Genomic DNA, 26431 nt, shown 5'->3' with positions numbered 1-26431 from the left:
GAGACAGAATGGCAGCGTCCTTTTACGCATGACCGCCTCCACCAGTCTCGGCCTGCAGTGACAATCTGGGACCAGGCATCACACTTTTGTGTCCACTCAATGCAAACCCTATTAGGCTTTTTATGACCAAGCACAGGGCGAGAATGTTAATGCCAGAAAGGACGAAGACGCTTTATGTTTTCATATGCCCAAAGCTCAAGGCGACATAAAATGCGTGTGCCACGTATGAAAATGGTAGTGTTTGAAATTTACGACAGCTGATTTGTGTGCTCCTACTGCGGGGATCTGAAGGAGCGCATCCACCTCTCTTATTCTGTTGCAGCGATGCGCAGCCGTGCCGCATGACTCACGACGGCAGAAATGGCACGGATGTAAACAGGGGGCGGGCGCAGGTAGGCCTAACCTGTACCTGCTCAGCCAATCGGGCGCCGCGCTCCTCATCCTCCGTCCCCGATCCCGCCGCTCTCATTGGTCCTCCGGCGCGTCGATATGCCGTTGTGGCAGCGAGGCGCAGCTTCGCAATTACACCGCGGAAAAAGAGGAGAGAGAGGAAGAGAGAGGGGTAAAAAAAATGATTAATCTGTCAAAGGCGAATCTCTGACATTCAACCGACCGTAACGAAGCCTCGCAGGCGAACGCTGTTGATGCGCGGGGGTTGTTTTCGTGGAGTGAAGCCGGTGCGCCGCCGTTGGCAGGTGCTGCTTGTATAATCGTCCGGGGTCTCGTCTTTGCTGCCTGATCTGCGCGTCGTTTCAGCACTGGACAGCGACCGGGACCGTCGGACAACTGAGAAAACAGATTCCTGAGGCGGGGTAGGCGCACAGCAACACACCGACCCGTCACTGGGGTGTCATTTTTTTACATATATATCACTGGGTGCTATTTTCTAGCAGGATATTATGGCGCGTTTTGCATGCAGAGAGCGATGCTTTTGTTGTTGCGTTCACTACGCGCATTTTGTGGAGCCTTTGCGCGCACGGGTTTGTGCAATGTGACGATGTGGAGTCTTGTGGAGATTCAAATGCCCTTGAAAGTGGAGGCTTCGTGTGCTTGTGTGTGTGTGTGTGTGTGTGTGTGTGTGTGTGTGTGTGTGTGTGTGTGTGTGTGTGTGTGTGAGGTTTTGTGTCACAGAGATAGAAGGAGATGGAGGTTATGGTGGCGGATGTAAGCAACTGCGCAATTGTCTGTGCCTGTCTGTTCATATCTCCCATTTCTGCACCTTTCTCTCTCTCTCTCTTTTCTGTCTCCCTCTTGGTCTCTCTCCCTCTTGGTCTCTCTCCCTCTTGGTCTCTCTCCCCCTTCTCTCCCTTCTCTCCCCTCTCGCTCTCCTCTGCTGCCACAGTCGCTCCGACCCTCGCTTGGCTCGGGGGCAATGCGCGCCTAGATGACTTCACTACATCAACAAGCACCGCGGTAGTCCTGGACTAATATAGCAGCGCCACGTCCCCCCCTCTCTCTCTCCCTCACCCCACCCCCTTCTACTCTCTCTCTCTCTCTCTCTCTCTCTCTCTCTCTCTCTCTCTCTCTCTCTCTCTCTCTCTCTCTCTCTCTCTCTCTATTCGCTGAGTCCCTCCGTCTAAAGGCACCATGGGAAACCGTGGCATGGAGGAGCTGATCCCTCTGGTCAACAAGCTGCAAGATGCCTTCAGCTCCATTGGCCAGGCCTGCAACCTGGACCTGCCGCAGATCGCGGTGGTCGGCGGCCAGAGCGCAGGGAAGAGCTCCGTGTTGGAGAACTTCGTAGGCAGGTAAAAACTGACCACTAGAAATAGGATAATCCCTTCTCCTTTTTAACCTTGACGATGACATAAGAGGCCTATGGGGCCAATCTCTCTTGTGTGGAGTTCAAACCATCCCCTGCTCTAAGTCACAGCTCATCATCACCTTGTTCCATGCTCCAGTTTTTCTTTCAGAAACACACACAACACAGTCTTGTGGCCACTAGCAGAGGAGGGGAGCTTTATTTGGGTTACAGCAGCACCTTTGGGGATTTCGGCCCAATGAGCACCAACTGCACGGTCCTAGAAATATCTGTCAACCACTTGAGGATGGTGTCATGTTCTGCGCTGTGCGAAATGCAGATTGCAGCCGTTTTTAAGACACCATCCTACTGTACTCGCAGCAGCTCCCACTCCTGAAAACACACATGAATATTCATGATGTCGCCCTGGAATTTAAAACAAATAGGCTCACTTATGAGCAGCTGCATTTGAGCTGTTTTTTGCTGCCAGACAAGGATCCAAAAACAAGAAGTGCATCTAGTAGGGCCGCACAATATCAGCACTGACATTACTGACAATGTGGGCATGCACAATAGTCACATTGTTTGAGTCTAATGTGAAAAAAGGCAAATTCCCTCAAATGCATCCTGCTACAACTTTTGTGCTGTCTGATGCAAAAAACTCATACTCAAAAACTCACATAGCTCTCATTTCCCATTACTGATAGAACATCATTCACTCTTATTTAGAGTTATTTGATGCACTGAGTTTTTTAAAAAAAATTTATTTCTTTTTTTAACTTTATATACAAGACAGAGTTTGTTGACATGTAGGCTCCACATGTGCACAGCAAAATGAGTGAGGAACAGGAGAAAATAATGAAAAGGCTCTTGTGATTGCAAAAAAAAAAAAAAAAAGAAATGCCAGTTGGATGGAATATTACAGTTACATAAAGGATCATGTTTACCACAAACAGGTACCATGTCAACAGCAGATTTTGCCACTATACGGTGCAACAGTGCTATTTTGTGTGACTATTTTAATCAGTGCCACAAAGCTTATTTTGATAGGTGCAAAGCCAAGTCTGAATTCTATCCAAATGCAAACATTGTTTTGGATGCCTTAACCAGTGTTACACCACATGACAGAGGTTCCAAACTGTTTTTAAAGCCTTTTTAAAAAATGTATTTCAAATGTACAGTGCAGATGATATCCCTTTAAAGTTACTCTGAAGGTATTGAAGTCATCTGCTGAAAATTCCTGTATTTTTTTCATATCGCAGATAAACCAAATACCACAATGTCAGTTCCTTCCAATATTATGCAGCCCTAGCATCTAGATTCCACCATGACATTTATTCTTTCTGCCCAGTAGCTACCACTGTATGTGTCTGTTGCAAGAACCTTTCTCTTCTCACACAGTTACACTGGATGTCTCCATGGTTTCCATATAGCTTGTGCATTTCAAAGAGATTGAGGAGCTTTAAATGGATGGCTAATTATAATGTCCCTCAGTGTTCTAGTAATAAAGGAAAGTGCTAATCACTTAATCTCACAATTTGCTGGAAAATTAACTCTATAAATTGATGACTGATTGAAATGAGCAATAGGCCATAATGTCCTCTGTGGCACTGGAGGGGTGCATTCAGAGCTATTAAAGTTAGGCTTTAGACTCCAAATATTTGAAAACGTACATCATATGATGGAATATGGAGTTTTAGATTAGATCATTTAACAAGCAGTGAAGGTCAAATGAAAGATTCCATTCGAACAGTGAACTGTAAGATCCAGTGTTTATCCTATCAGTATATCTGAGCTGGTTTTGACCAATTTCTGTGTCACTTTTTCAAATTCACTGAAGTGTCCCTCTAACTGACTGGAGGACCTCTTTAACCACCCAAACACACAGTTACATGCAGTTAGCTTGATTGTCTCCAGTGTAGCCAAATATTGCATGTCCATGCATGTGTACAGTTCCAGATAGATGCATTGATTTAGTCCTGTTCCAGTCCTCATTGAGAGTCGTGATGCTGAGTAATGGTCCGTCTGTCTAACACTGTCCATGCACAGCGCTGAATGGACAAGTAGTAGGCAATTTTTTTCTAAAACTCGTCCCACTTGAGAGCTTTCCGAGGGTCAATATGTGTTAATAAGGTCTCTTGGAACAGACCTTGAACATAAGAGTTAGGCTATCAGGTGTGCTGCATGCTTACTGAGCACACACACGCACACGCACACGCACACGCACACGCACACACGCACACACACACACACACACACACACACACACACACACACACACACACACACACACACACACATCCAGTCTGCGTGTGGGAACCTCTAGGAAATGTTGAAGTCATCTTTTTTTAAAATGAGAATGCTCCCTGTCAGCGAAGCAGCTCTTCGTTCTAACCTGCTGTTTATCAGGCCACATTGTTCTGCACTGGTTGCAGTTGCAGCAGCTGAAAAGCACACCAGTTACTGTGTTTCAAAATGGCCCCTATTCGGCTTGTTTTCAACACTGCAGCAGATGAATGACACTGAAGGCTCCACAGTAGCTGACATGCCATTATAAAGGGTATAATTATAAGAAATTTGCCCTTCTAGACTTCAAAGGAAGAAACCTCAAGATGAGGTTATCATTATGCTATCTATAGCCGCTCTTTGATAAATGTTTACCTTCGCTGTGGTTTGACGTAATGAGGTTTGATTGGCTGTCTGTCCTCAGGGACTTTCTGCCCCGTGGATCTGGTATTGTCACCCGCAGGCCCCTGGTTCTGCAGCTTATCAGCGCTACTGCAGGTGGGTGCACGCACATTTGCACACCCACACATGCTAGCATGCACACATTTGCACGCAAACACTCGCGCAAATACACAAATGCAGCCCTCCCTCTCTTTTCCTTTTTAAATGGTACTGCTTTTTATATTTTTTTCCCCCCTTGGCTTTTATTCCCTCTCACACTGGCATTATTCCTCTCAGACACACGCAGCACAGCCATTAGTAATCTCTGCTTTTCATTTTCATCCTCTCAGAATGGGCTGAATTCCTCCACTGCAAAGGGAAAAAGTTCACAGACTTCGATGAGGTTCGCCAGGAGATCGAGGCCGAGACGGATCGTGTCACGGGGGCCAACAAAGGCATTTCTCCAGTCCCCATAAACCTGCGGGTTTACTCCCCTCACGGTGCGAAAGGAATAACTTGTTCATTTCATTGTCAAGTTAAACTATGCAGGAACACTTCTAAATCTAATTAGACTGTAACAAGCTGTGAGTCATCATACTCTCATTCCTTGTATAAATCAGAGTTCTGGGTTATTACAAACAAAGAAGATGGTTTAGTTTGTGAAATAACATTTGAATGAATTGAAGTGATGTGAAAATGAGGCAGCTAAACGGATAATTAAAATGCTCTCAGTTGATATATAACATATTCAAATAAGCTCTGCTGATGTCCTTAGATTGTTTACACAGTAAGAGTGAATGCTATTTTCCAAAACCAGAGCCTTGAAATGAAAGCGATGTGAAATAATGGACTAATTAATTCAGCTTCCTGCCATCTGTGATCCTCCGTCACTTGACAGGCTTCATTAGAATGAAACTGACAGTGTGAATGAGCTTATATATTAATTCTTTTCATTTTTCTGGTTTAAAACTGAAAGCATGACCTGCATATCTTGAAATGCTTAGATACAGATGACTGGCATATTGACAATTAATAACAAGACCCTAAATATGTCATTATAAAGTGACATTTTTACCTTGATATAGTTTTACAAATTGAAGTTGTGTTCCAATGATATAAAATATACAGAATGGTGTATACAGTTTGCATAATTGGATGTCTATGGCTCCTAAACCATTTCAAGAAGCTGTGCTAGTACTAACTCTGAAACTAGCCGAAAGCGAAGTAATATCTACATTTGCGATGGACTGGCAGTTACCTAGGTTTATTATGTAGCTTAACCCCAGAAAACTGTTATATTTCAATGTTTACATGCTACACTGACTAGCTAACTCAGTGTAGCATGTCGCTGAAAACTCATAATATATTCATAGTCAAAACTAGCTAATGGTTATTAAGGACTGACATACTCAGTAATAAAATTAAATTCAGCTCAATCTTATTTCCGGAATCCCTTTATATAGATTCTGACATTTTAGCTGTTAGCGATAACTTGCAGATTTATCTTTTGGTATATGGGGCCTACCAATATTTCCAGTCATTTCTAAACAGACTGAGAAATATCTTCAAATGTTTTCATGTAATATTCTTTTTCAGCTGTACATGCCAGTGTTGATGCTGCAGAAAACTACAAAAGCCAAATCAATGTGAATAAAATGATGACTGCAACAGGTCATAGAAATGTCAGTAATGCCAGATCTTATGTTGCATTCTCCTGTTCGTGCAGTGTTGAACCTGACGCTCATCGACCTTCCGGGGATCACTAAGGTGCCAGTCGGGGATCAGCCTGCGGACATCGAGCAGCAGATCAGGGACATGATCATGCAGTTCATCACCAGAGAGAGCTGCTTGATCCTGGCCGTCACTCCGGCCAACAGTGACCTGGCCAACTCTGACGCTCTGAAACTTTCAAAGGACGTGGATCCCCAGGGTAAGACAAGGGCATGGGGGAGTAAGGAAGGGATATTGGGCGTAAAGAAGGCTGCAAGGATGTAGAAAGAAGAATTGAAGTATGTTAGGCCAGACAAAGTTGGTTATTGGGCCGACCGGACGTTGAATCTCTGTCAGCTGGCGGGATGGTGCTCAGTGTCTGACTTTGTGCTTTGACCTCTCTGTATGTGGAACTAGAATTTCCCTGCAGGGATCGATCAAGTGTCACTTTATTATTAGAAGCGAGGGGCAGAGAGAGGAAGAAAATGGAGGATGAGGAGAGCTGGAATCAAATGATAAACAAGGAAAGGACAGGAGTGGAAAGATGAAAAGAAATCTTGAAGATGAAGATGGGTGGAAATATAGAAACACAAAAGAGGAGAGGCTGTGAAAAAAACTGGGTGGGATGACGACGAAGGGTAACAAAGGAGAGGGAAATCAGCTTAATTTAATGGGAAGGATTTTGACCTTCAGACAGGAGAGGAGGAAGAGAGTGAATTAGCTAAAAAGAGGATGGAGAGGATGTGGACAAAGTAACCTTGTGGGACGGATGAATGCTATTAGACAAGTAGAGGAAAGTGAAGCAAAGCAGGAGGGAAAAGAAAGAGAAAAGATGCTGAAGTATTTGTATGAGAGTAAAGAAAAAGAAGGAAATAGGAGGAAGACCTGTATACAAAGCTTGATTAAAAAGGTCCAAAGCCCCAATGGGACCATGTAGTATAACAAATAATAAGTAATACATATTTAGTGTATTATCATGAGCAGCAGATGTGTGAAAGTCTCTGTAGGTGTTTTTGCCAGATGCTCACTGTGAGGATTCTCTGATTCTGTAATAAATGCAGAAAATACTCATATCAAAGAAGCAGATTTTTAAGGTTTTATGCTTTAAAAAAACGATCCAAAATATGAAACAAAGTAGCGTCTTCAAATCTTTGCTACATCCTTCCTCATTCTGTGAGTTTCTGATGCTCTTTCCAGGTCTGAGGACTATTGGAGTGATCACCAAGCTGGATTTGATGGATGAAGGCACAGACGCCCGAGATGTGCTGGAGAACAAACTGCTGCCACTTCGAAGAGGTGTGTGCTCGTTTTCATTTAGTTTCACATTTAAACTTGTATGAGTTTAAACTTTTCCCAACTTAATTGAGCAAAATTTGTGTTAATGCTCATACCACACTGTATCGGTAGAAATATTAAAACAAAAGATGCTGTTGCACCATAAAATGTGAATGTAAATTTTGACTTGGTGCTTTATAATGGGGTTTAATTATAGATTTTTGTACACCAGAAATCCCCAATCCTCACAGATATTTAATTTCTCAGTCTTCTAGTTAGTTTTAAATATATTCTCTATGAGTTTTAATACACCAACCTGATAAGAAATTCATAGTCAAAACTACCTAGTAGTTATTAAGGAATGAAATTACAAATAGTAAGTTCTGCTACGTGACGTACCTAATGGAAACAACTGATAAAACTAGCTAGCATGCTAATAACTTGCAGTTATGTCATTTAAGCTAGCAGTTTTGCAACATTTTTTCCCCCAATTTGAAATATTTAAAGTTTTACCAGTTTATATTGTCATTAAATAGCATTGTAATCAAGTGTCTGGTAATATTCTGTAAATTTACAGTCTATTCTTTCTTAAATATCAGTGCTACTTAAAGCTTTTGCAAACCTGCATTTGCCTGCAATGACAATAAATCTGACTTGAATGGACTAGTGAGCAGATCTTCTTTGATTATTGAATTCTCAAATGTTCCTTCTGTGTTCCTTCTCTCAGAATGAAGATCCTTTGCCCTCATTTTACCTTCTTTCACCTCCATTCCTTGCAGGTGCTACTTGTGTCTTTCCTTACGTTATTTCTCTAAATTTGCGTCCTTGTTTGTTCACTCCCAGGCTACATTGGAGTGGTGAATCGCAGTCAGAAGGACATTGATGGAAAGAAAGACATCAAGGCAGCTTTAGAGGCTGAGAGGAAGTTCTTCTTGTCCCACCCGGCATACAGGCACCTGGCTGATAAAATGGGCACCCCTCGCCTGCAGAAAGTGCTCAACCAGGTGATCACAGATTTACTTGCAGTGTTTTCCAACAGTGCACTTTACATGATTAATAAGAGGGCGGCCTACTTTTTTTTTCTTCTATTGTACAGCACATCAGTGTGGGTGATGTGAAACTGTCAGTAGGAGGAAAGCGCTCTCACTCTTTCAGGTTGAGCTTCTAATAATTCATAAATTCACTCATGCAGGCTTTCCACTCTTTCTCTACTCTGTTAATATACAGTGCGAGCGTTTGATTACAGTGAAATATACAGTCCTGATTGTTGAAGGATTCCGTATGTCCCAAAGGGCAGTGATGTAATCTACTTATTCATGGTCCCGTGTGATTTTAATTTGTTCCATTTTGCCGGTTTTGTGTCTCCATAGCAACTGACCAACCACATCCGGGACACCCTGCCAGCTTTCCGCAGCAAGCTGCAGTCCCAGCTGTTGGCTCTGGACAAGGAGGCAGAGGAATACCGGGGATACCGACCCGATGACCCGTCTCGCAAAACCAAGCAGCTGCTGCAGTCAGTACCCAATTTTTTCTCACAGCAAAAGCATTTACTTTAGATTTTGTTGAATAAACAAAAGCTCAATTTGCCTCTACTCTCTTTTTACCAGCTTATATTTTAGATGTCGGAAATGGTTGTTGATGTTGTATTTATTCACTATTTATTTGTTATTTTGCGTTGCAGGATGGTGCAGCAGTTTTCTGTGGACTTTGACAAGAGGATTGAAGGTTCGGGGGATCAGGTGGACACGGTGGAGTTGTCTGGTGGAGCGAAAATCAACCGCATCTTCCATGAGCGCTTCCCCTTTGAACTGGTCAAGGTGATGAACTGCACATGAGAAAAGATGGCAATGTGTAAAAACACAACTGGGTGCAATTATATGACCTGTTTCAAATATAAATAGAGACCCCTTATAATTAAAATCTAGTTTTTACTTTAACGTGTCTATATGACGTTTTTTATATGCTAGAAGACATATCACCAGTTAAATAAACAGTCAGTGCCATGGCTGAGCATTTGCACAGTGAAGCTGCTGTACACTGATGACAGTGTCAAAAACACAGATTTAGACTTTGGAAGTTTCATATGTTACAAATGGAAAGAACCAATCCTGTCAGCATGCATAGTGGAGCTTTCTGTCCCATTATTCCTCTTCAGAATTTATTTTTGGTTCGAACATGTATGGCTAAATCACTCCAATATTTCAACTTATGATAGCGTAGCGCAGCGTTGACAAGATCGGTAGGTGAGCTGGTGTGCTTGAGCTGCAGCAAGTGGCAGAGGGGGATCTGTACATTCTGGACAAAGCAACACTGCAGAGTTATGTCTCAGCCATTTTAAGGCAGACAGGGTGTATTTTCATTGGGAAAAAAAATGTAAGTAACTTTAATACACAGAGCTGAATTTTTATGGGTTTTATCAAGGACCACAGATGGACTTTAAAATGACTGAGATCATAAACCCAAACGTGAATCAGAAAATTGTGACTATTTACAGAAAGTAATCTGGATTTTTTCATACGTTATTCATGCAATTGTTTTATTGTATAATCTGTATATTTTTAGCCTCTGCTTGAATCCAATCATGCATTTTTCCTTGAAAATAACAGAGGACATGAAGACACTGTTCTCACTTGTGGCTTTGTCCCTAAATTACTTACTGATCCCTGAAAACAAAGAAAGCTGCTTAGAGAACAATTAAAATAATTGGACTCTAAGCAGATTTTTTTTCCTTCTCATTGTAAGAAAATGTTTTCATTGTCAAGAAAATTTTGAAAGACAAATACCAAACAATTTTTTCTTTTGTTCTATTTCTAAATGTTGTCTTATTTACTCTCTATTGTGACTTTCTTTTGAATTATTCTTAAATAGCTTCACAGTTATTGAAGGTTGTTAAAACTGTCTTTTTCCATTTGCGTTTTTTCTCCTTGGTTGTTTCATTCAGATGGAGTGTGATGAGAAGGAAATGCGCCGTGAGATCAGTTATGCCATCAAGAACATCCATGGTATCAGGTAGGAGTTGGTCTAAAATGTGTCAAACAAACAAATGCACAGTTATTCTACATTTTCTCAAATTTTGACCTATTACCGATAAAAAAGTAAAAATAGATTACAGTGTGTGTCCAGAAGAGATATTAACATTGTTATGGTGAATATCATACCAACAGAATAACAAAATAAAAATACATGTGTTTGGTTTGCCAACAGCCCGGAAATACAGGGTTTGGATGAGAATTTATGTACAAGGGTGGAGCATGTTCTCTTTTTTACTTTTATTTTTTCTTCAATCCAGGCTCTCTCCCTCTGCGTTTCTATATTGATTCAGCAGCGGTTAGCCACTGCGACCAATTGCCACCCAAGCTGGAGAGAATCTGACATTTAAAGAAACACAGAATTTTTAGCTTGAATTCCTTCCAAAAAAAACAAAAGCAGTTCTGCAATGACACAATAGTAAAAGTTTTGGGAATCATCCCTTTTTTTTGTTGCAACCACACGCTGAATCTGTGGTTGCAACACAAATCAAAAGCAGGGATAAAAACAGAACCAAAACCAGCACTACTACAACAACAACAAAGTGCATCTAATTTTACTGTGTATTAAGGAAAACACTTTTCATCATTTCTTTTCTTGTCTTTTTTTGTGGGATCCAGGACTGGACTTTTCACCCCAGACATGGCGTTTGAGGCCATTGTGAAGAAGCAGGTTATAAAGCTGAAGGGGCCATGTGTCAAGTGTGTGGACATGGTCATCCAGGAGCTGATTAACACCGTGCGTCAGTGCTCCAACAAGGTAACGCGTTGATCACGTGCTTCCTCGTGCCGCCACGATACCAGCTTACTGTTTCAAGTTGAGAAAATGATGGGACATGTAGAAAATGTCCGTTTTCTGTTGGGTTATTTGTTACTCTGTACTGAACATGTGGATGAAGTGATAATCTGTGTGATGTGTCTTCAGCTGGAGTGCTACCCCATGCTGCGTGAGGAGACCGAGAGAATTGTTACCGCTCATATTCGAGATCGAGAGAGTCGGGCCAAGGACCAGGTAATGCACATTTGTTCATAAGGAAAATCCTGTGGCATGTATTCTCATCTGTGCATTCAGCAGCCAGCAGATTTACATTTACATTAAATTACTATGAATATACATACCATATACCATTTAACACATTTAGAGGGACAGTTACATATTGTTGGAAATAGGCCTTTCTTGCTCAAAGTCTGAGAAGATAGTTGTAGATTTTTTTTTTTTAAATTCATTTTTTGTTTATTAGGATTCCCATTAGCTGTACTCTAAAACCCCACTAGTCTCCCTGAGTTCACATTAATAACTTCCATTAAACATTAAACACTTATAAAACATAATTTACCTTATCTAACTTAAGAAATATTTGTTATTTTACTGATTTTTCCTGTCAGCTAGGCTAGGCTCCGTCTAAAACTGTTTACAAAAACAGACCAAACTTCTATTAACCTATATTTTTTACAAGTTGTAATTAATCTTTTATTTTTAACATTTAAATACAAACATTTTAAATTCACTATTTGAGCATAAGATTACACTATTTATGCTGGATTTAAAATTAACAAAAAATATTGTTGCTTTTAGGATTGAAAAATTATGAATAATTGTTTCAACTGTTATTTTACAGATATTTCCTGTTTTGTTGAATTACATAAAATATCTAGTGACGTCCCAGAACAAAATGCATCAATCTACATGTTGACTGTAAAAAAAAACAAAAAAAAAAAACCCAGACAAAAACTGTCTTTAATGTCTTAAGACCCGAACTTTGGTTAGGCTTGCATTTTAGATTTCTTCTAGTTATTTGGGATAGGAAGTAACCAATAAATATAATAATCGGACAATATATAATATTGATTATTATATTTATTATATTTTATTATGTTTGTATTATATTAATATTATATTTATTTTGTTTTTATTATTGTTATTTTTATTATTATAATTATTATTGTTATGTTTATTTAAAAAAAGATGTCCACATATGTGGGCGCCATGTCCTAGGAGGATCATGTTCACATCAAAACTCAATGTTTTTACGAATAGTAATTCATTCTGTTACCATGGTGACCACAAAATGATTCTGTTTTACTGTATTTAAATCAGTCAAATATATCAATATTTTACACACATTTGCTCTAATTTTTGCCACTTTCCAACATGTTTAACATGTTTTTTCTTTCAGTGTATATTTCCCAAAATGTCATGATGAATGTTTTGTCTTTTCAGGTTCTGCTGTTGATTGACATCCAGCTCTCTTACATCAACACCAACCATGAAGATTTCATTGGCTTTGCTAAGTAAAGATTCACCCTCTTAACTTTACTCTACCATGATAAATTCTTTATTATTGTTGTGAACATGTCAGTCCAGTAAAAACTTATTTCTGAGAATGTTTTTTTTCTTTGCCCCTGTCATGTTTGTCTCCTTCTCTTCCCTCTTTGTTGACCCTTTTCTCCCCTGTTATCCAACCACGTCTGTTTTGTTGTTTCTCCGCCGCAGTGCGCAGCAGAGGAGCAGTCAGACTAATAAGAGCCAGAGTTCAGCCGGAAACCAGGTGAGCATTTATCACGCCGTGTGTTTCATACAAACAGTGACGCACAAGGTCAAGAGAGTAATGCACACCCACACAGCAGCAAGATGGCAGAGAGAATACAAAGATCCGACATGAAAGAGATCTGATGCAAAACACTCTTTCACTGGAGCTTTTGCATTGCACAGAATTCGTTATATGCATTTTACCCTCACATTTCTTTCTTTAGATTTCGTTATGATTCATTTCTCTTTTAGCGATGCATGCTGTATTATGATTTAATTGGACACCTGCTGTGAACTGTTTGCGTCTTTGGTTTTTAGCTCAGTAAAAGACTCACATTGGGTTCTATTACTTTTTGCCACCATCATCACTGGTGTTGTTGTTGAGACATTTCCCTTTTGTTTGAACCCCTTCCTGTGTCATCAAGGTGCCACTTTGCATTTCATCCCCATCCCTTAGTGAGAATCTGAGCTGCCCTCTTATGGGTGTCTGTTGGTGAGTATCGCTCATTGTGGGTTATGGTTTGCAATGTCATTTGTGCCTGCAGTAACAACTCTGCCCATTGTGTGGTGCACTCTAGCACTGCCTCATTAAAAAAAAAAAAACAACTCTCATTTTCTCATTTTCCACTAAGACAGGTCAAGAATGCTCATTGGCTCTGTAGGCTACTGTTGGGCAGAGGCTTTTTCTTTACAACATGTTGCACTAGAAAAGTTGCCATTTTTTTTAGTGCCACTGGGTGTCTAAAACCCCCACATTCCTTCCTGTTGCAGGCCTCCTCTCCTCCCGCATCAGGCCTGATTGTAAGAGCTTACTCTCTAACCGTTTACTCTCTAACACTGCCTCCACCCACCAAGGCCCGCAGACTACAAGGGGTTCCCAGCTATAATACTGAAAATTTCATTTGGTTTTGCAGCTACAGCATCACCTCTAAGTTTAAAGGTGTAAAAAAATCAATTTCCTTGAGTATTTTCTGACTGCTTCAGCCACACAACAGCCCTCCCTGTAACAGAAAGGCTTTGTAATGATTTGGGTAACCTCCTTAGTGAGTCTTAGGCGGCGCACGACTGACAGTAATCTAACCTAATAATCACTTGGCACTACGCCCACAGGCCTGTTTGTGCAGGGCTTATGGGGTTAATACACCTCGCACTGAACGCACACACAAGCTTTATTGTGTTCTTGAAGCACTAAACACAGTGGTCACTTAACAAGCTAACACGGGCCTCTGCTTTGTGAACACAGCTCCCTGAATGAAACCGCACTGACACACGGTCACATGCTCGGCTCTGGATGAGTCACAGACACGACGACACACCTAACCCGACCTTCACACACATCTCATCTCCGTTCATGCTTTGATGGTTTAACGCACCTGGACTACTTTTAACCCCGATGGATTTGTTGTTTTAGTGGCGGATGAGTTGCTTTTTCTTAGACTCTGCAGATTTTGAGCTCTTCTTTTTCTCTTTTTGCAAACATAGTTCTTTTTTAAAATTTGTTTGCTTTTTGGCAATACATCTTTCTTTAACTTTCTGACCTTTCCCTCCCCGCAGGTCATCCGCAAAGGCTGGCTGACCATTAACAACATCAGTATTATGAAGGGAGGAGCTAAGGAGTACTGGTTTGTGTTGACTGCAGAGAGCCTGTCCTGGTTCAAGGATGACGAGGTGAGTTCAAAGCAGCTACAATCAACATTTTTCATGCTGCCGATAGAGTCATTTGATTTACTGGTTATCGATTAAATGACTCTGCGTAATGTGAGAGGTCCCTTGTAGTGTTGAAATCAGACAAAAGTGAGTTTCAGCATCTTTTATGTCATTGCAGCCTGTATTATCTGTAATTTACTAGTTTCATTCATTCTCACTGCTGTCTTCGTATTGTTTTTTGGCCACAGCGGGCAGCTGTTTTTAGCAAAAACTTAAGCAACTTTAGCAGCAGACAAAGTGTCACATATTTCTGTGAGGTTTTAATAGGATTGCCGTCTTGTCTCTTTATCCTCTTTTTCACGAAGTTTGATTCATGTTTGAGATGTTGGCCTGAAAATGCTGAGCATGAATGTGCCTCTCTTTCTATATCTTTTGTCTTTGTTTTTAAAATGTAGATATTTTTTTAAAAAATCAACCATTGATAACAGCCTGATGTTATGCAAAATGGAGCCAGCAACCAATTTTATACACATCAGTGGTGAATAAATGACTCAGATCACTCTTTAAGTAGAATTTTATTGCTTTTATTTCAGCTTTCAATAATTCACTGATATCAAAGACAGACCAACAACAGCATACTGGTTTTGTAATTAGGAACACCATTTGCACCCACAAGTCTGCATCGCCAGGATGCAGCATTTGGTCCGTCCTGCTGGCTTTTTCTTGGCGGGCTGATGTCTATCTGCCTGTCTGTGCCTGCTGTACAGGTTGGAGGATGTTCTGCACAGCAAGTGTAGATAGGCAGACACACTGCAACTCCTTCAGCCAGTTGGTGCTGTTGCTGCTCTGCTGTTTGTTTATTGGACCTTGTTTAGTCTCTTCCCGTGGTATAGTTCCAAGAGAGATACTCAGAGAAGAGCAAAAAGAGACGATAGCTTTTCTCCACAGCCTTACTTATCAAACACATTTCTACTTGTGGTTCCAGTTTAGTGTATGTCAGCTCATCTTTACTATTTTTGAGCATTTAGACATTGTTGAGGAGTTCATCATCACCACGATGGAGCATTTTACTGCATGAATCACACATGTGAAGAATTTGGCAACGGTTGTGTCATTCACTCGTTCTTTCCATTCATCTCCTCTTTTGTCTTGGAGTCTTCCCTCTTTTCTCTGTTTCCCTTCTCTCCACCTCCTTCCACTGGGAGTTCAGGCATTCACGTCTTCTTTGCAGATTTGGAACAGTCCCAATCCCAACCGAAATGTTCACTCGCAGACACCCAGAATGTATGAGAGCACACTGAGCCCTCAGACAGCAACGTGGGGCTGCACAGCTTTGGGTCTAACAGATTGTCATTTGAGACGTTAGTGTGGTAATGTAGGAAATTATAGACTCCGCTGGCTTCGCCTTGTGTATTTCTGTTTTACACTCCGTGAACTTTCTATAGTCACATGCACACGCGTGGATGCACATGCACACGTTCGCTCGCCCACCTCCCTCTCTCTCTGTTAATGTGGCTGGCAGTTACTTTGGAACTGCTCGCATTCTTGGCACGAAAATCCTGAGTTTTTTTTTTATCCAAACATCAGCCTGCAGCGTTTCAGTGGGGAGAAACCCCTCTATTAAATATCAATACCCCACCAACTCATCCCCCTCCCTTCTGTTTCTGACCTTCAACTTCCTAAGTAGCTATCCCTTCATGACACCGGGTCACTGTTTAAAATCTGCAATATTCCATTAAAAAGTTGCACATCCAACCTGTGACTTCATACTTTTGTCACAAATGAACACAGGAGCTCAACTAAATCAAATAATCGCTCATTTAACTGAATGATAAAATGTGAATTATCATTTGTGTGCATAAATTCTCTGTGCTCTGGGGATTTTGCTGACATATTTATCTGCAAAATACTTCACCTTCCAGCTTTCCACAGTTATTTGACACCAGAGCACTCTAATATACATCCTTGTTTTGTGCCTTCCAGTCTCCTACTTTACTTAACATTCTGACCACCCACAGAAATAACTTCACTCGAGGTGTCTGACTGTATTTTCAAACTCCACTTGATTGATTGGCCTCTTCGTTCCTTTGGCCTCTGTTTGATGCTTTGCAGCCACATTTGCTCCTCCCCCCCTCCTTCCAGTGGACCACATCTTCATCAGAACACCAGGCTAGCAGTCTGCACACTTACTCATTCATGCCATAAATTATGTGAGCTCGCTAGTTTGGTGAGTTAGAGCTTTAAGGCTTTTATCTCTCTGGCTTGAAATTTTAGATTTTGACGCCCTGGTTCTTCACGGCGACTTGTCAAATCTGCAGTTAGTGTTGGAAATTGGTGAAACACGTTTATTCCAAAAAAAAAAAAGAAATGAAAAGGAAGTGGTGAGTGTTAGAGTGCACGTAGGACAAAATACAGATGGTTACAGATCAAATACAGATTATAAATAGATTAAAAAGGGGTGAGGAGGAAGCAACAGATGCAAAATAAATTGGAAACCTGAAATGGCAATAGAGAGACAGAGAGAGACACAGAGAGACAGACTGACAGAAGAGGGTCCATGCCCAGTCTAACCAATGTGCAGACTACTGTACACCAGTATGACAATGAACAGGTAGTCTGAACACTGGGTGGACGGAGCCGGAGTTAAGAGCCAGGCCTTGTGTGCTGTTTTCTGCCATTCCAGATGCTCGTGGCTCTGTCGTCTGTGCCCTCCCTTCGCCCCTCTCCATTTTGGCAGCGAGGATCCCGTCTATCGAAAAAACCCCGCAAAAGTGCGATTCGCTCTCATCCGACTTCGCCGCTTTCCCCCTCTCGGTCGCCGTGGCACATCTCTTGGCCTGTTTGTTTGTTTTGGTGGGCGTCTGAGCTCTGGGTCCCCTCGCGGTCCGTTTTGGTCACGCCGGCCATGAAGAGTATCCAGCCTTGACGTGGCATATTCGCTCAGACGACTGGGACAGACTGGCTGCACGTTCAGGGAGGGGATATTACAAAAAAGAGGGAAAGAGAGAGACGGAGGGGGGGAGAGAGGGAGTGAGAAAGGGAGAGGAAGAGAGAGGAAGAGGGAGGGGACCCGTGTGACCATATATGGGCTGCAGTGACCCCTTGGGGAATACAACTCAGAAGGGTCTGCAGAGTTTTCTTGTCTTTTCTTCTTCTCTCCTCGTCTGCTTTAATTCTTACCTGCGACCATCTACCGCCACTTTCCAGCCCGTCGCACCAGATGTGGGCTTTCTTCTGCAAATCTTTTGCAAATCCACTTTGGTGTTTCTTCTGCCTGGTCTCTCCTCCTCCTCCTTCAGCCGCCGTCTCTTTAACTTCTCCCTCCTTCCCTGCCTCTCTGTGTGCTGCTAAGCACTACCAGATGTTGAGTTTTAACGCCAGGCTGTCATTTAATCTCTCTCGCTCTCTCTCCCTCCTTCAAAAAAGAAAAAAAAATCAGGCAGGAAGTGGGCCCCTCTGGAATGGAAAGAAAAAATATTGAAAAAATATTGAGGGGGAGGGATAAAAGAAAAAAAAGACAGAGAGGGTTAAGAAAGATGGAGGCCGGGATGAAGTGTAAAATGAAGAGTAACCTAAGGATCTGTCACAGCTTCTCGTTGAATCTGTTAGAGCCTCGGCCTCAGTCACATCAACACTGTGCATTATCTGGACCTCCAGAGCTTTTATATATATATCAACATTTCCCCCCGTCTTTTCCAGAGTTTCCTCAGCCTTTAGCTACCAGCTCTCCTCGGCAAAAACGCACCGTGAAGAACGACTGTGTCTTGACCCATACTGTAATGACTTCCACATGTGCTCTCCTTCTCCCGTTTTCTTTCTCTGTTTCTGCTTCCCCTTCTTCACCCACTCCCCCCTTTTACTTCCCACTCTTATTTCTCTGCCATTCCTCCTCCCTCCCATCACCCCCTACTCTTTTCTCCTCAGCCCCTCTCTCTCTCCTCTTCGTCTTTAAAAACCTGATTTCACCTTTCACATAATGCAGTCATTTGCATGAGAAATTATACAATAACAGTGAGTTTTTGTTTGTTTTTTTAGTTGGGAAAGTGATTGTGATCCATATTTTCTGCTTCTCCCATTCACAGGAGAAAGAGAAGAAGTACATGCTGCCCCTGGACAACCTGAAGGTCCGCGATGTGGAGAAAAGTTTCATGTCCAGCAAGCACATATTCTGCATCTTCAACACAGAGTCGAGGTCAGCTGCAAGGCTTGCAAAAAGCAACTTTTCTTTAGCCTTTGTAATGTTTTGATCTGCAACTGGCCACATAAACAAAGACTTCTGAGAGCAAGCACATGCAGGAGACGCAGGCCTTTGTGCAGAGGCTGAAATGTGTTTTGGATTATGTGTTATGTACAGTATGTGTGCATGCATAGACTGCATGCACTGATAGAGGCAGGAAGTATTTCCAGTGGATGTGCAGCTCAGTTTATGAAGTTTGTCATTTATAGTTTGCACAAAATGCAAAATTAGACGTCATAATACCAAACATTTTATAGTGAAATATTAGAGGGAAAAAAACTGAGATCCTAATGAGCCAATGATAAAAATACAGAGAACTCAGGAGAAGGATTTTTTGAGGCCTTGATCTTGCTTCCTCTGGAGTTCCAGAGCATCTTTTCATAGAAACACACTGAATTTCATGTAAACAGTCCTGTAATTTGATTGTTATTTTTCAACGTAAGAATGTAGTGTCTTGCAGATTCAAGTTTAATGAGACTTTGTACTATTTGTTATGGAGAATTTGATTTATTTATCGATGCTCTTTTCACTCAACATTTAAATGAATGGCCCACAGGTTTATCTACAAATGTAACCTGCAAGATTAGGAGACGTATTTACTTTTGGGGAATACAGTTTGGTCCTTTAGGAATTCACTTTATAGTGTTTTACTCATTTAAAAGCATAATAGTAAAGTAATGTTCAGTATTCATGCCTTCCTATACTGTGTGGGAATGTGATCAGATGCAGACTTACAGGCATTCACTAATTTAGGATGGATTCTCTTTCTCTTGACTTTGCCCGATGAAGTTCTAGCCATGAAATTTTGCAAATAAATGTATTTTTGCGAGTTAGACATTGTGCGGGAGTCAGTCTGAAACTTAATCATATAGAGGAAAACAAGCAGCTGATTGCAGGACTGAATGATCCAAACCACAGTGAATCTGTGTAAAAATGTACATCATCATGCCTGAGCTTTAGCTGATTGTTGCAGCGTGTCCTGCAAAAAGAACAGTTCATTTTCTTCATCCAGTTTCCAGGTCTTCTTGGCAAGAAACTCATAAATTGTTAAACAACAAAACATCCCACGTGGAAAAAGGCACATACGCTAATAGACTGTCAATACTTCCAGATGGCTGAGTTTTATCTCTTTTGTTGGATAATTTTTCTAACAATAGCGTTGTTAAATAATCATTCAAAAATTGCTTTGATTAAATTCAAACATTTAACTCCTCCACTTTAGTGTATTTAACAGATGTTTATGTGAATTATGAGGTCTGCTGTGATTTCCACTCGCGTACATTATGCTCTCCTGTGTTGTGGTGTTCAGGAATGTGTATAAGGACAATCGTACCCTGGAGTTGGCCTGCGACTCTCAGGATGACGTGGACAGCTGGAAGTCTTCCCTCCTCCGTGCTGGGGTCTATCCTGAGAAGACCGTTACGGTTTGCAAACTCATTTATGCTTTCCTATTGCAGTCTTATTTTGCTAATCTTAATGTTGACTTATAATGCCTCTGCTGTGTCTTCATTGCAACTATTTATAATAATGTTTCCTCAGTTCCTCACTCCCTGTTTTTATTGAGTCCTCCATTTATAACATATTGTTTATAGGGGTTTGTGTTTTTACTGTTGTTTCCTTTTTGTTCTGTAAAACACTTTTTGTTACATTCTATTTGTATGAAAAGTGCTAAACAAATACGGTCTAAATGATTCATTTATTCATTAATTTTCCATTCGTTTGGTCCTTTATTGCTCTGTTCTGTCTGCCCTCATCACTAATATCTCTGGCTTGTTAATTTTCATTTTCATTAGATTTATTCTTATTATTAAATCAGTACATTTCAAAGTATTTGCTTTGGAAAGCAATATGTTAGTGTGTTCACATTATGTAGTATCCTTATAGCTTTTTTTTGGGTGATAGGTTGATTGAATGTGTTAACTCACACTTCTGCACAGTTGGTTATGTATGTTAAAAATGATGAGCAGTACAATGTATAAGAGGCTTTTAAATTCAAAATGTGTCCTCTACTTCCTAGTAATGAGACAGTTCTTGCCAGCTTTGTGCTTCTGTCGGTTTCCAGCTAAGTTTGCGATCCAGTACCACACCTAGAAATTTATTTTCAGAAGCTCTTTCAATACTAGTATTATTGATCTTTATCTGAATTACACAGTTTATTGTTAATGCCTGCTAGTGATAATTTTTTGAATTATTCTTTATTTAAATTTCTTCATATATGACAAGGCAAAAATAGAAAAATGTTCTGCATTTTGCACCAAGTTATCTGAAATGTATATTTTCACTTCATAACAGTATGTAAGCACTGTTTTTCATGTAATCTCCTTTCCTTTGTAACAGATTTTACTCTTCTGTCTCTGCAGGTTGAGAGTGAGACCACTACCACCTCAGACAACTTCTCCATGGACCCTCAGCTGGAGCGTAAAGTGGAAACTATCCGTAACCTGGTGGACTCTTACATGGCTATTGTCAACAAGTGCATCCGGGATCTCATGCCCAAGACCATCATGCATCTGATGATCAACAATGTAGGAAACAAATCACTTAAATGTTCATTTGTCATATTACAACTAATAATAGTGACAAGTAGTAGTAGCTTTATTGTCATTATGTTGAGGTTAGACAACAACATAACTAAATCTGGACAGTGCTCCTGAGGCATAAAAGCAGTTAAGACAAAAAAAAATAATAAAGTTGACAATGCTTCTGTGAAGAAATTAGCAACAGACAACCTGCATTTACTTCATGTTCGCATCCTTGATTCAACTTCCTCCACTGCCTCTTCCTGCCACCAGGTGAAGGACTTCATCAATGCGGAGCTGTTGGCCCAGCTCTACTCTGCAGGTGACCAGAACGCCCTGATGGATGAGTCCCAGGAGCAGGCCCAGAGGAGGGACGAGGTGCTGAGGACCCACCAGGCCCTGAAGGAGGCGCTGGCTATCATCGGTGACATCTCCACCTCCACTATCACCGTCCCCCTGCCTCCACCTGTGGACACCTCCTGGGTGGGAGGATCCAGTGGTGGTCGGAGGTGAATTAAATCACTTACACCCAGTGCTGACTGTGACTATTTGAAATAAAACTAAATGATGGTACTATAATTTGAAAATACAATTTTTAGTTGGATTCTTTCTTCACCAAACATTTTTCCACATCCTTCCTCCTCCCCAGGTCTCCTCCGCCCAGCCCCACTGCTCCCAGGAGGATGTCTTCAGGCCAGCGCCCGGCTCCCCGAGGGGCCCCGCCGCCTCCAAACCGCCCAGGACCCCTGGGGCCCTTCAATAACAGTGCTGACAGCCCTCAGGCTCCCAGTCGCCCCAACAGGGCCCCTCCTAGCATCCCCAGGTGAGTGCAGCCTTCACCTCCACTGCTCTTTTGATGTTTTCAGAAGGCAATTTCCCGTTGAAATATCGAAGCAAGTAGAAATTATTACATTTCAAGATTCACTCACCTATTCACTAGGTTTTGCATATTTATCCAAAGTATATACATAGTGTATATTGTACATCTATAACTGAAAATGTCACATAATTTATTGAAAAACTAAAAAACAAAGAACACTGCTAACAGTATAAACCATTGAGCTCCTCCTGATCAGCTTAAGTCTCAGCTGCTCTAAACGACTGCTTTCTATCTGCCATTAGATTAGCGTTAATGCTTTTCTAGTCATTACATCAAATCTACTCTACAACTGTGGCTTCTATAGACAGTCACACAACAACAGTTGACAGTAGATGCCATCCAATATTAGCACAGAATCACTGTTAGATACAGAGTTTATTAACCTTTGTATGTGTTTAGTTGTAAAGATTGGGCTAAAAATTGAATACATGTGTAGGAAAATGAAACACAAAACAAATTATTTAAAGAAATAAGTTGTGTGCTCATAAAAAAATTACCACATTTTGGGAAAAGTGCTTCTTGGTTTTCTCACTGAGATGGGAAGACTGGCACCACGGTTATGTCTGTGCTTTATTGTAAATATGAAATTACCATCAGCTGCCTGCTTAATTTAGCAGAAGGCTGAAAACAGCTAGCCTCACTTGTTTTCAAGATAACAAGATCTGCCTTTAAGAACCTGCAAAGCTTATTAACTGTATCTAATGTGATCTGTACAAAAGCCTACATTTAAAAATACCATGCTGTGCTATTATATTGAAGTAATGAGCAGAACCAGACGAGTTTCTTTTTGTTTTCCAGTCTTTGTGCTAAGCTAACTAGCTGCTAGTGGTAGCTTGATATTTGGTGTATAGACATGTACTTAAGGGCAGAATGGTGGTTAGTTCTGGGTACAAACCTGCTTTCTGTGTGGAGTTTTCATGTTTTACAGCTACTCTAACTTCCCCCCATAGTCCAAAGACATTGTAAGCTAATAGGATATTCTAAATTGTCAGTGGGTGTGAGAGTGTACAGTTTGTGTTTGCCCTGTGGTGTACCAGACTCTAGCCCCCCTTCTCAGGATAAAAAGAGTGTAGCTATTAGATAGATGGAAGGACTTGAACATAGTATTAATCTACTCATCTAACTTTAAACAAGAAAACGAGCATATTTCCCAAAATGTCCAAATATTCAAAATTTCAGTGGTGATCGAGGAGATTTCTACCCTTAGTACTTGAGGAGCATGATATACCCAATGTAATGTGTAGATAGTTAACTCAAAAAATAATATAATATTCAAATTTTCAACACAAACATCTTTTAACGTTGTGTAAACACTAAAAATTAATCTCTTTTCTAATCTTTTTTTCTATTCTTATCTCCTATTTTACCCTTCCTTCTCTGTGACACCTCTACGTCGCATCATCGTTTATTTCTTTCCTCAGTCGGCGGCCCCCGCCATCTCCTACAAGACAAGTCCCACCATAATCATCTAAAGGAGTTCCTCCTCCCTCCCTTATCTCCTTCCCTCATCCACTCCATCCTCTCCTCTCTTAGCCATGGCTCTGCTGTCCTGGTCTCTCCTTTAGTGCAAACACTCAAGTCTTTGACCCCTTTGACCCTCAACTTCTCGCCAGGTGACGATGTCCATATATCTATGTACAGTATGGTACTTGTCTTGTGGTGTATGTGTATGTGCGCTTGTTGCTCGCCTGTGGTCCAGGTTTGCTTAGCAGGTCCACTACCCAGTATCAGTCCCTGGAACCTCTTTACCCCCCCTCCCCTCTTCACGAATCCCTCCGCCAAGTCAGCCACCGACCCCACTTGCTGCTTCTACATGAAAATATGCTCAGCAGTCGTACTGCCCTACTCATTCCAAAATGCAGCATGGCACATAAGCTGCTTTTATTGCATGGGAGTGCGTGTATGTAGAGTGTATGCGTGTGTGATTTGTGTGTATGTATAAGGGGGAGGGACTAATTTGCCTATATGTAGGCCGAGTTTGATTTAGTATTGTATTAATTTATTGTATATCACCCTCCTCGCCCTCAGTGTTAATTATCAGCTTGATGTTCTCTTAGGAACAGGAGTTGTATCTTAGTATATGTGCGTGAATATGCGTTTTTTTGTGTGCGAGTAATACTGTGTGTGTGTTTGTGTGTGTGTGTGTGTGGGTATGTAAGGACACGTGTGCATGTGCCGTCTGTCTGCACGTTTGTTGGCGTTTCAGTTCTATTTGTTTTCATGGTCAAAGCTGTTAATGATGAATCATAAAACCCTCGGGGGTAAAAATATAATGTTGGACTTTTGTGAGTTGTTCCTGTGTTGTAGTAGCAGCCATACACACATAGCAAGGCTGAGGAGCACCTTCAGTATTCTCTATATGGAAAACAGCCTCAATAATGCATTTAACCTTGTCATAGGTGTCCACCTGTGCTGTATTAATGGTCAAATTGTGACCCTCGCAGCCTTAAGCTCTGATTCAGATGCTAGCTGGAGAGATGGATGGAACTCAAGCTTTCACATGGACAAAGAGAAAAAAAAAGGGACAGCTTAATGTGCCCAAACACTAGTTCCTCCATGAAACAATGAACTTGTCTCCATTTAGCCTTTTTCTCAGGTTTGACTCATGCACCTCCATGCATATCATAAACTCTTCTTTTCACCCTCTTCTAGTCTCTTCTTTCCTCTGCTCACCAACACTGAAGCCGGTCAGTCAGCGTTTGCATCAGAGCTTAAGGTTTCTATTGTCATTGTTCAAGTGCTTCTCTGTCAGTTTGTTATTGTGTATGTGGGCCTAAACTGTGTTCTGATGTATATAGGTAATGATAAGGAGATACTGTACCTGTGGACTATAAAGACCTCATCAAGGATCCTAGCGCTTTAATCGTTCTCTATGTCTCTATTCACTTAATGCTCTCTTCTTCTCCGATTTAGACTGCCTTACCGGCATGAATTACAATTCTGTATTGCCAAAGCTAAATGTAGAAGGTAAATTGTTGAGCTGAAAAAAAAGATAAATTAAAAAAAATCTGCCGAAGACCAACAACGAAATGGTTCCAATTGTAGTGAGATGGCATTGATTAGCAGAGGGCGTAAGAATTAATTGGGGAAATGCATCAGTTGTTATTTTCTGTGTCTCTGTATCGCTCCTCAATAAACTTCTTCCTCATAATGTCAGACTTTGTCAACAGTCGTCAGTATTTGAACTGCTGGGTTTTTGAACAGTTTGAATATTTTTGCAGGTCAGACATTCAATAGCTAATTACAACTACATGATCAAAAGCCTTTGAACAAGTTTTGGTGCATTATTTCATCCTGTGGCTGCTTCTTTTAGCTAAATTGGCACTAATTAGGGAAGATGAGTAGGTAACCTTGCATTTGTTGAAAACAAGTAACTATTAACATAATAATAATGGTAATAACAAAAATAACTTTATTTGTATAGCACCTTTAAGAAGAACATTCACAAAGTACTTTGACAGGTAGAACATAAAAATGACAAAAATTTACAGAATGGATAGCTAATTAAATGCTGGTTAAAAGGACAACATCCCAGGGGGGTTCAGAGAGAAGCTGAAGAGAAAACAAAAGATAGAAATAGATTAAGAACAGGAGGTTAGAAAGAGGGACTACAAGCAGTGGAAATTTAAAAGGGATAAAAAGACAGAGTGATAAAAGAGAAAAAAGAACTTTACTTGAAGGCGAGCCTATAAAAATGGGTTTTAAGAAGTTACTGATTCGGCGAGCCTTATCTCCTCAGGCAGGTCGTTCTCAAAGCCGAAGGGCCATGGCAGAGAAGTAGTTTTCATTCCTTTAATAACTGCATCTGCATTGCATCTTTCTCAAAATGGAAATGAATTTACTTAAATAATGCTGTGCAAAGCTTGTTGGTGAAGTGGTGCTGTAGTTCCAACACATCTGCTCCTTTTGAGAACAAATACAAAAATGATAAATACTATTTAGAAGTTGCATTTCAGTCTGCAGAATTACATCCCTAAATACAGAAAGGCAGCCATTTGCAGGTACATCTATGCTCACTCAGCCCAAACATCGAGACTTGTGTGCTACACACCTTGCATCCCAGGTCAGAGCTCTAATCATGCATTTTCTTGTCTTTTGTCAAAATCCGTTTCTTAAACCAGAAAACAAACATAATAAACATCTACAAATGGTCAAAGCCTAAAGTCTTCCAGTGCAGACCAAAGCTGCCAGCTGTAAAA

At 41.0% G+C, this 26431-nt stretch overlaps 1 protein-coding gene across 1 annotated transcript; it reads left to right on the top strand.

The window, feature by feature from the left end:
• The first annotated feature begins 500 nt into the window (after positions 1–500).
• On the top strand, positions 501–25388 carry dnm3b (dynamin 3b). Its single transcript, XM_023296812.3, has 21 exons — positions 501–812; positions 1343–1748; positions 4452–4525; positions 4759–4908; positions 6135–6338; positions 7316–7414; positions 8237–8397; positions 8764–8906; positions 9075–9210; positions 10335–10402; positions 11041–11179; positions 11345–11431; positions 12641–12711; positions 12914–12968; positions 14504–14617; positions 18679–18788; positions 20143–20257; positions 21194–21358; positions 21626–21861; positions 22002–22175; positions 23654–25388. The coding sequence occupies exons 2-21, from the start codon at positions 1588–1590 to the stop codon at positions 23694–23696; spliced, it is 2505 nt and encodes an 834-aa protein (XP_023152580.1). The 5' UTR covers positions 501–812; positions 1343–1587; the 3' UTR covers positions 23697–25388.
• The last annotated feature ends 1043 nt before the right edge of the window (positions 25389–26431 follow it).

This window comes from Amphiprion ocellaris, chromosome 10, assembly GCF_022539595.1.
Source record: "Amphiprion ocellaris isolate individual 3 ecotype Okinawa chromosome 10, ASM2253959v1, whole genome shotgun sequence".
NCBI classification, from domain to species: Eukaryota; Metazoa; Chordata; class Actinopteri; family Pomacentridae; genus Amphiprion; species Amphiprion ocellaris.
The sequence above is the reverse complement of the archived record's forward strand: the minus strand, read 5'-3'. Positions and strand labels throughout refer to the sequence as shown.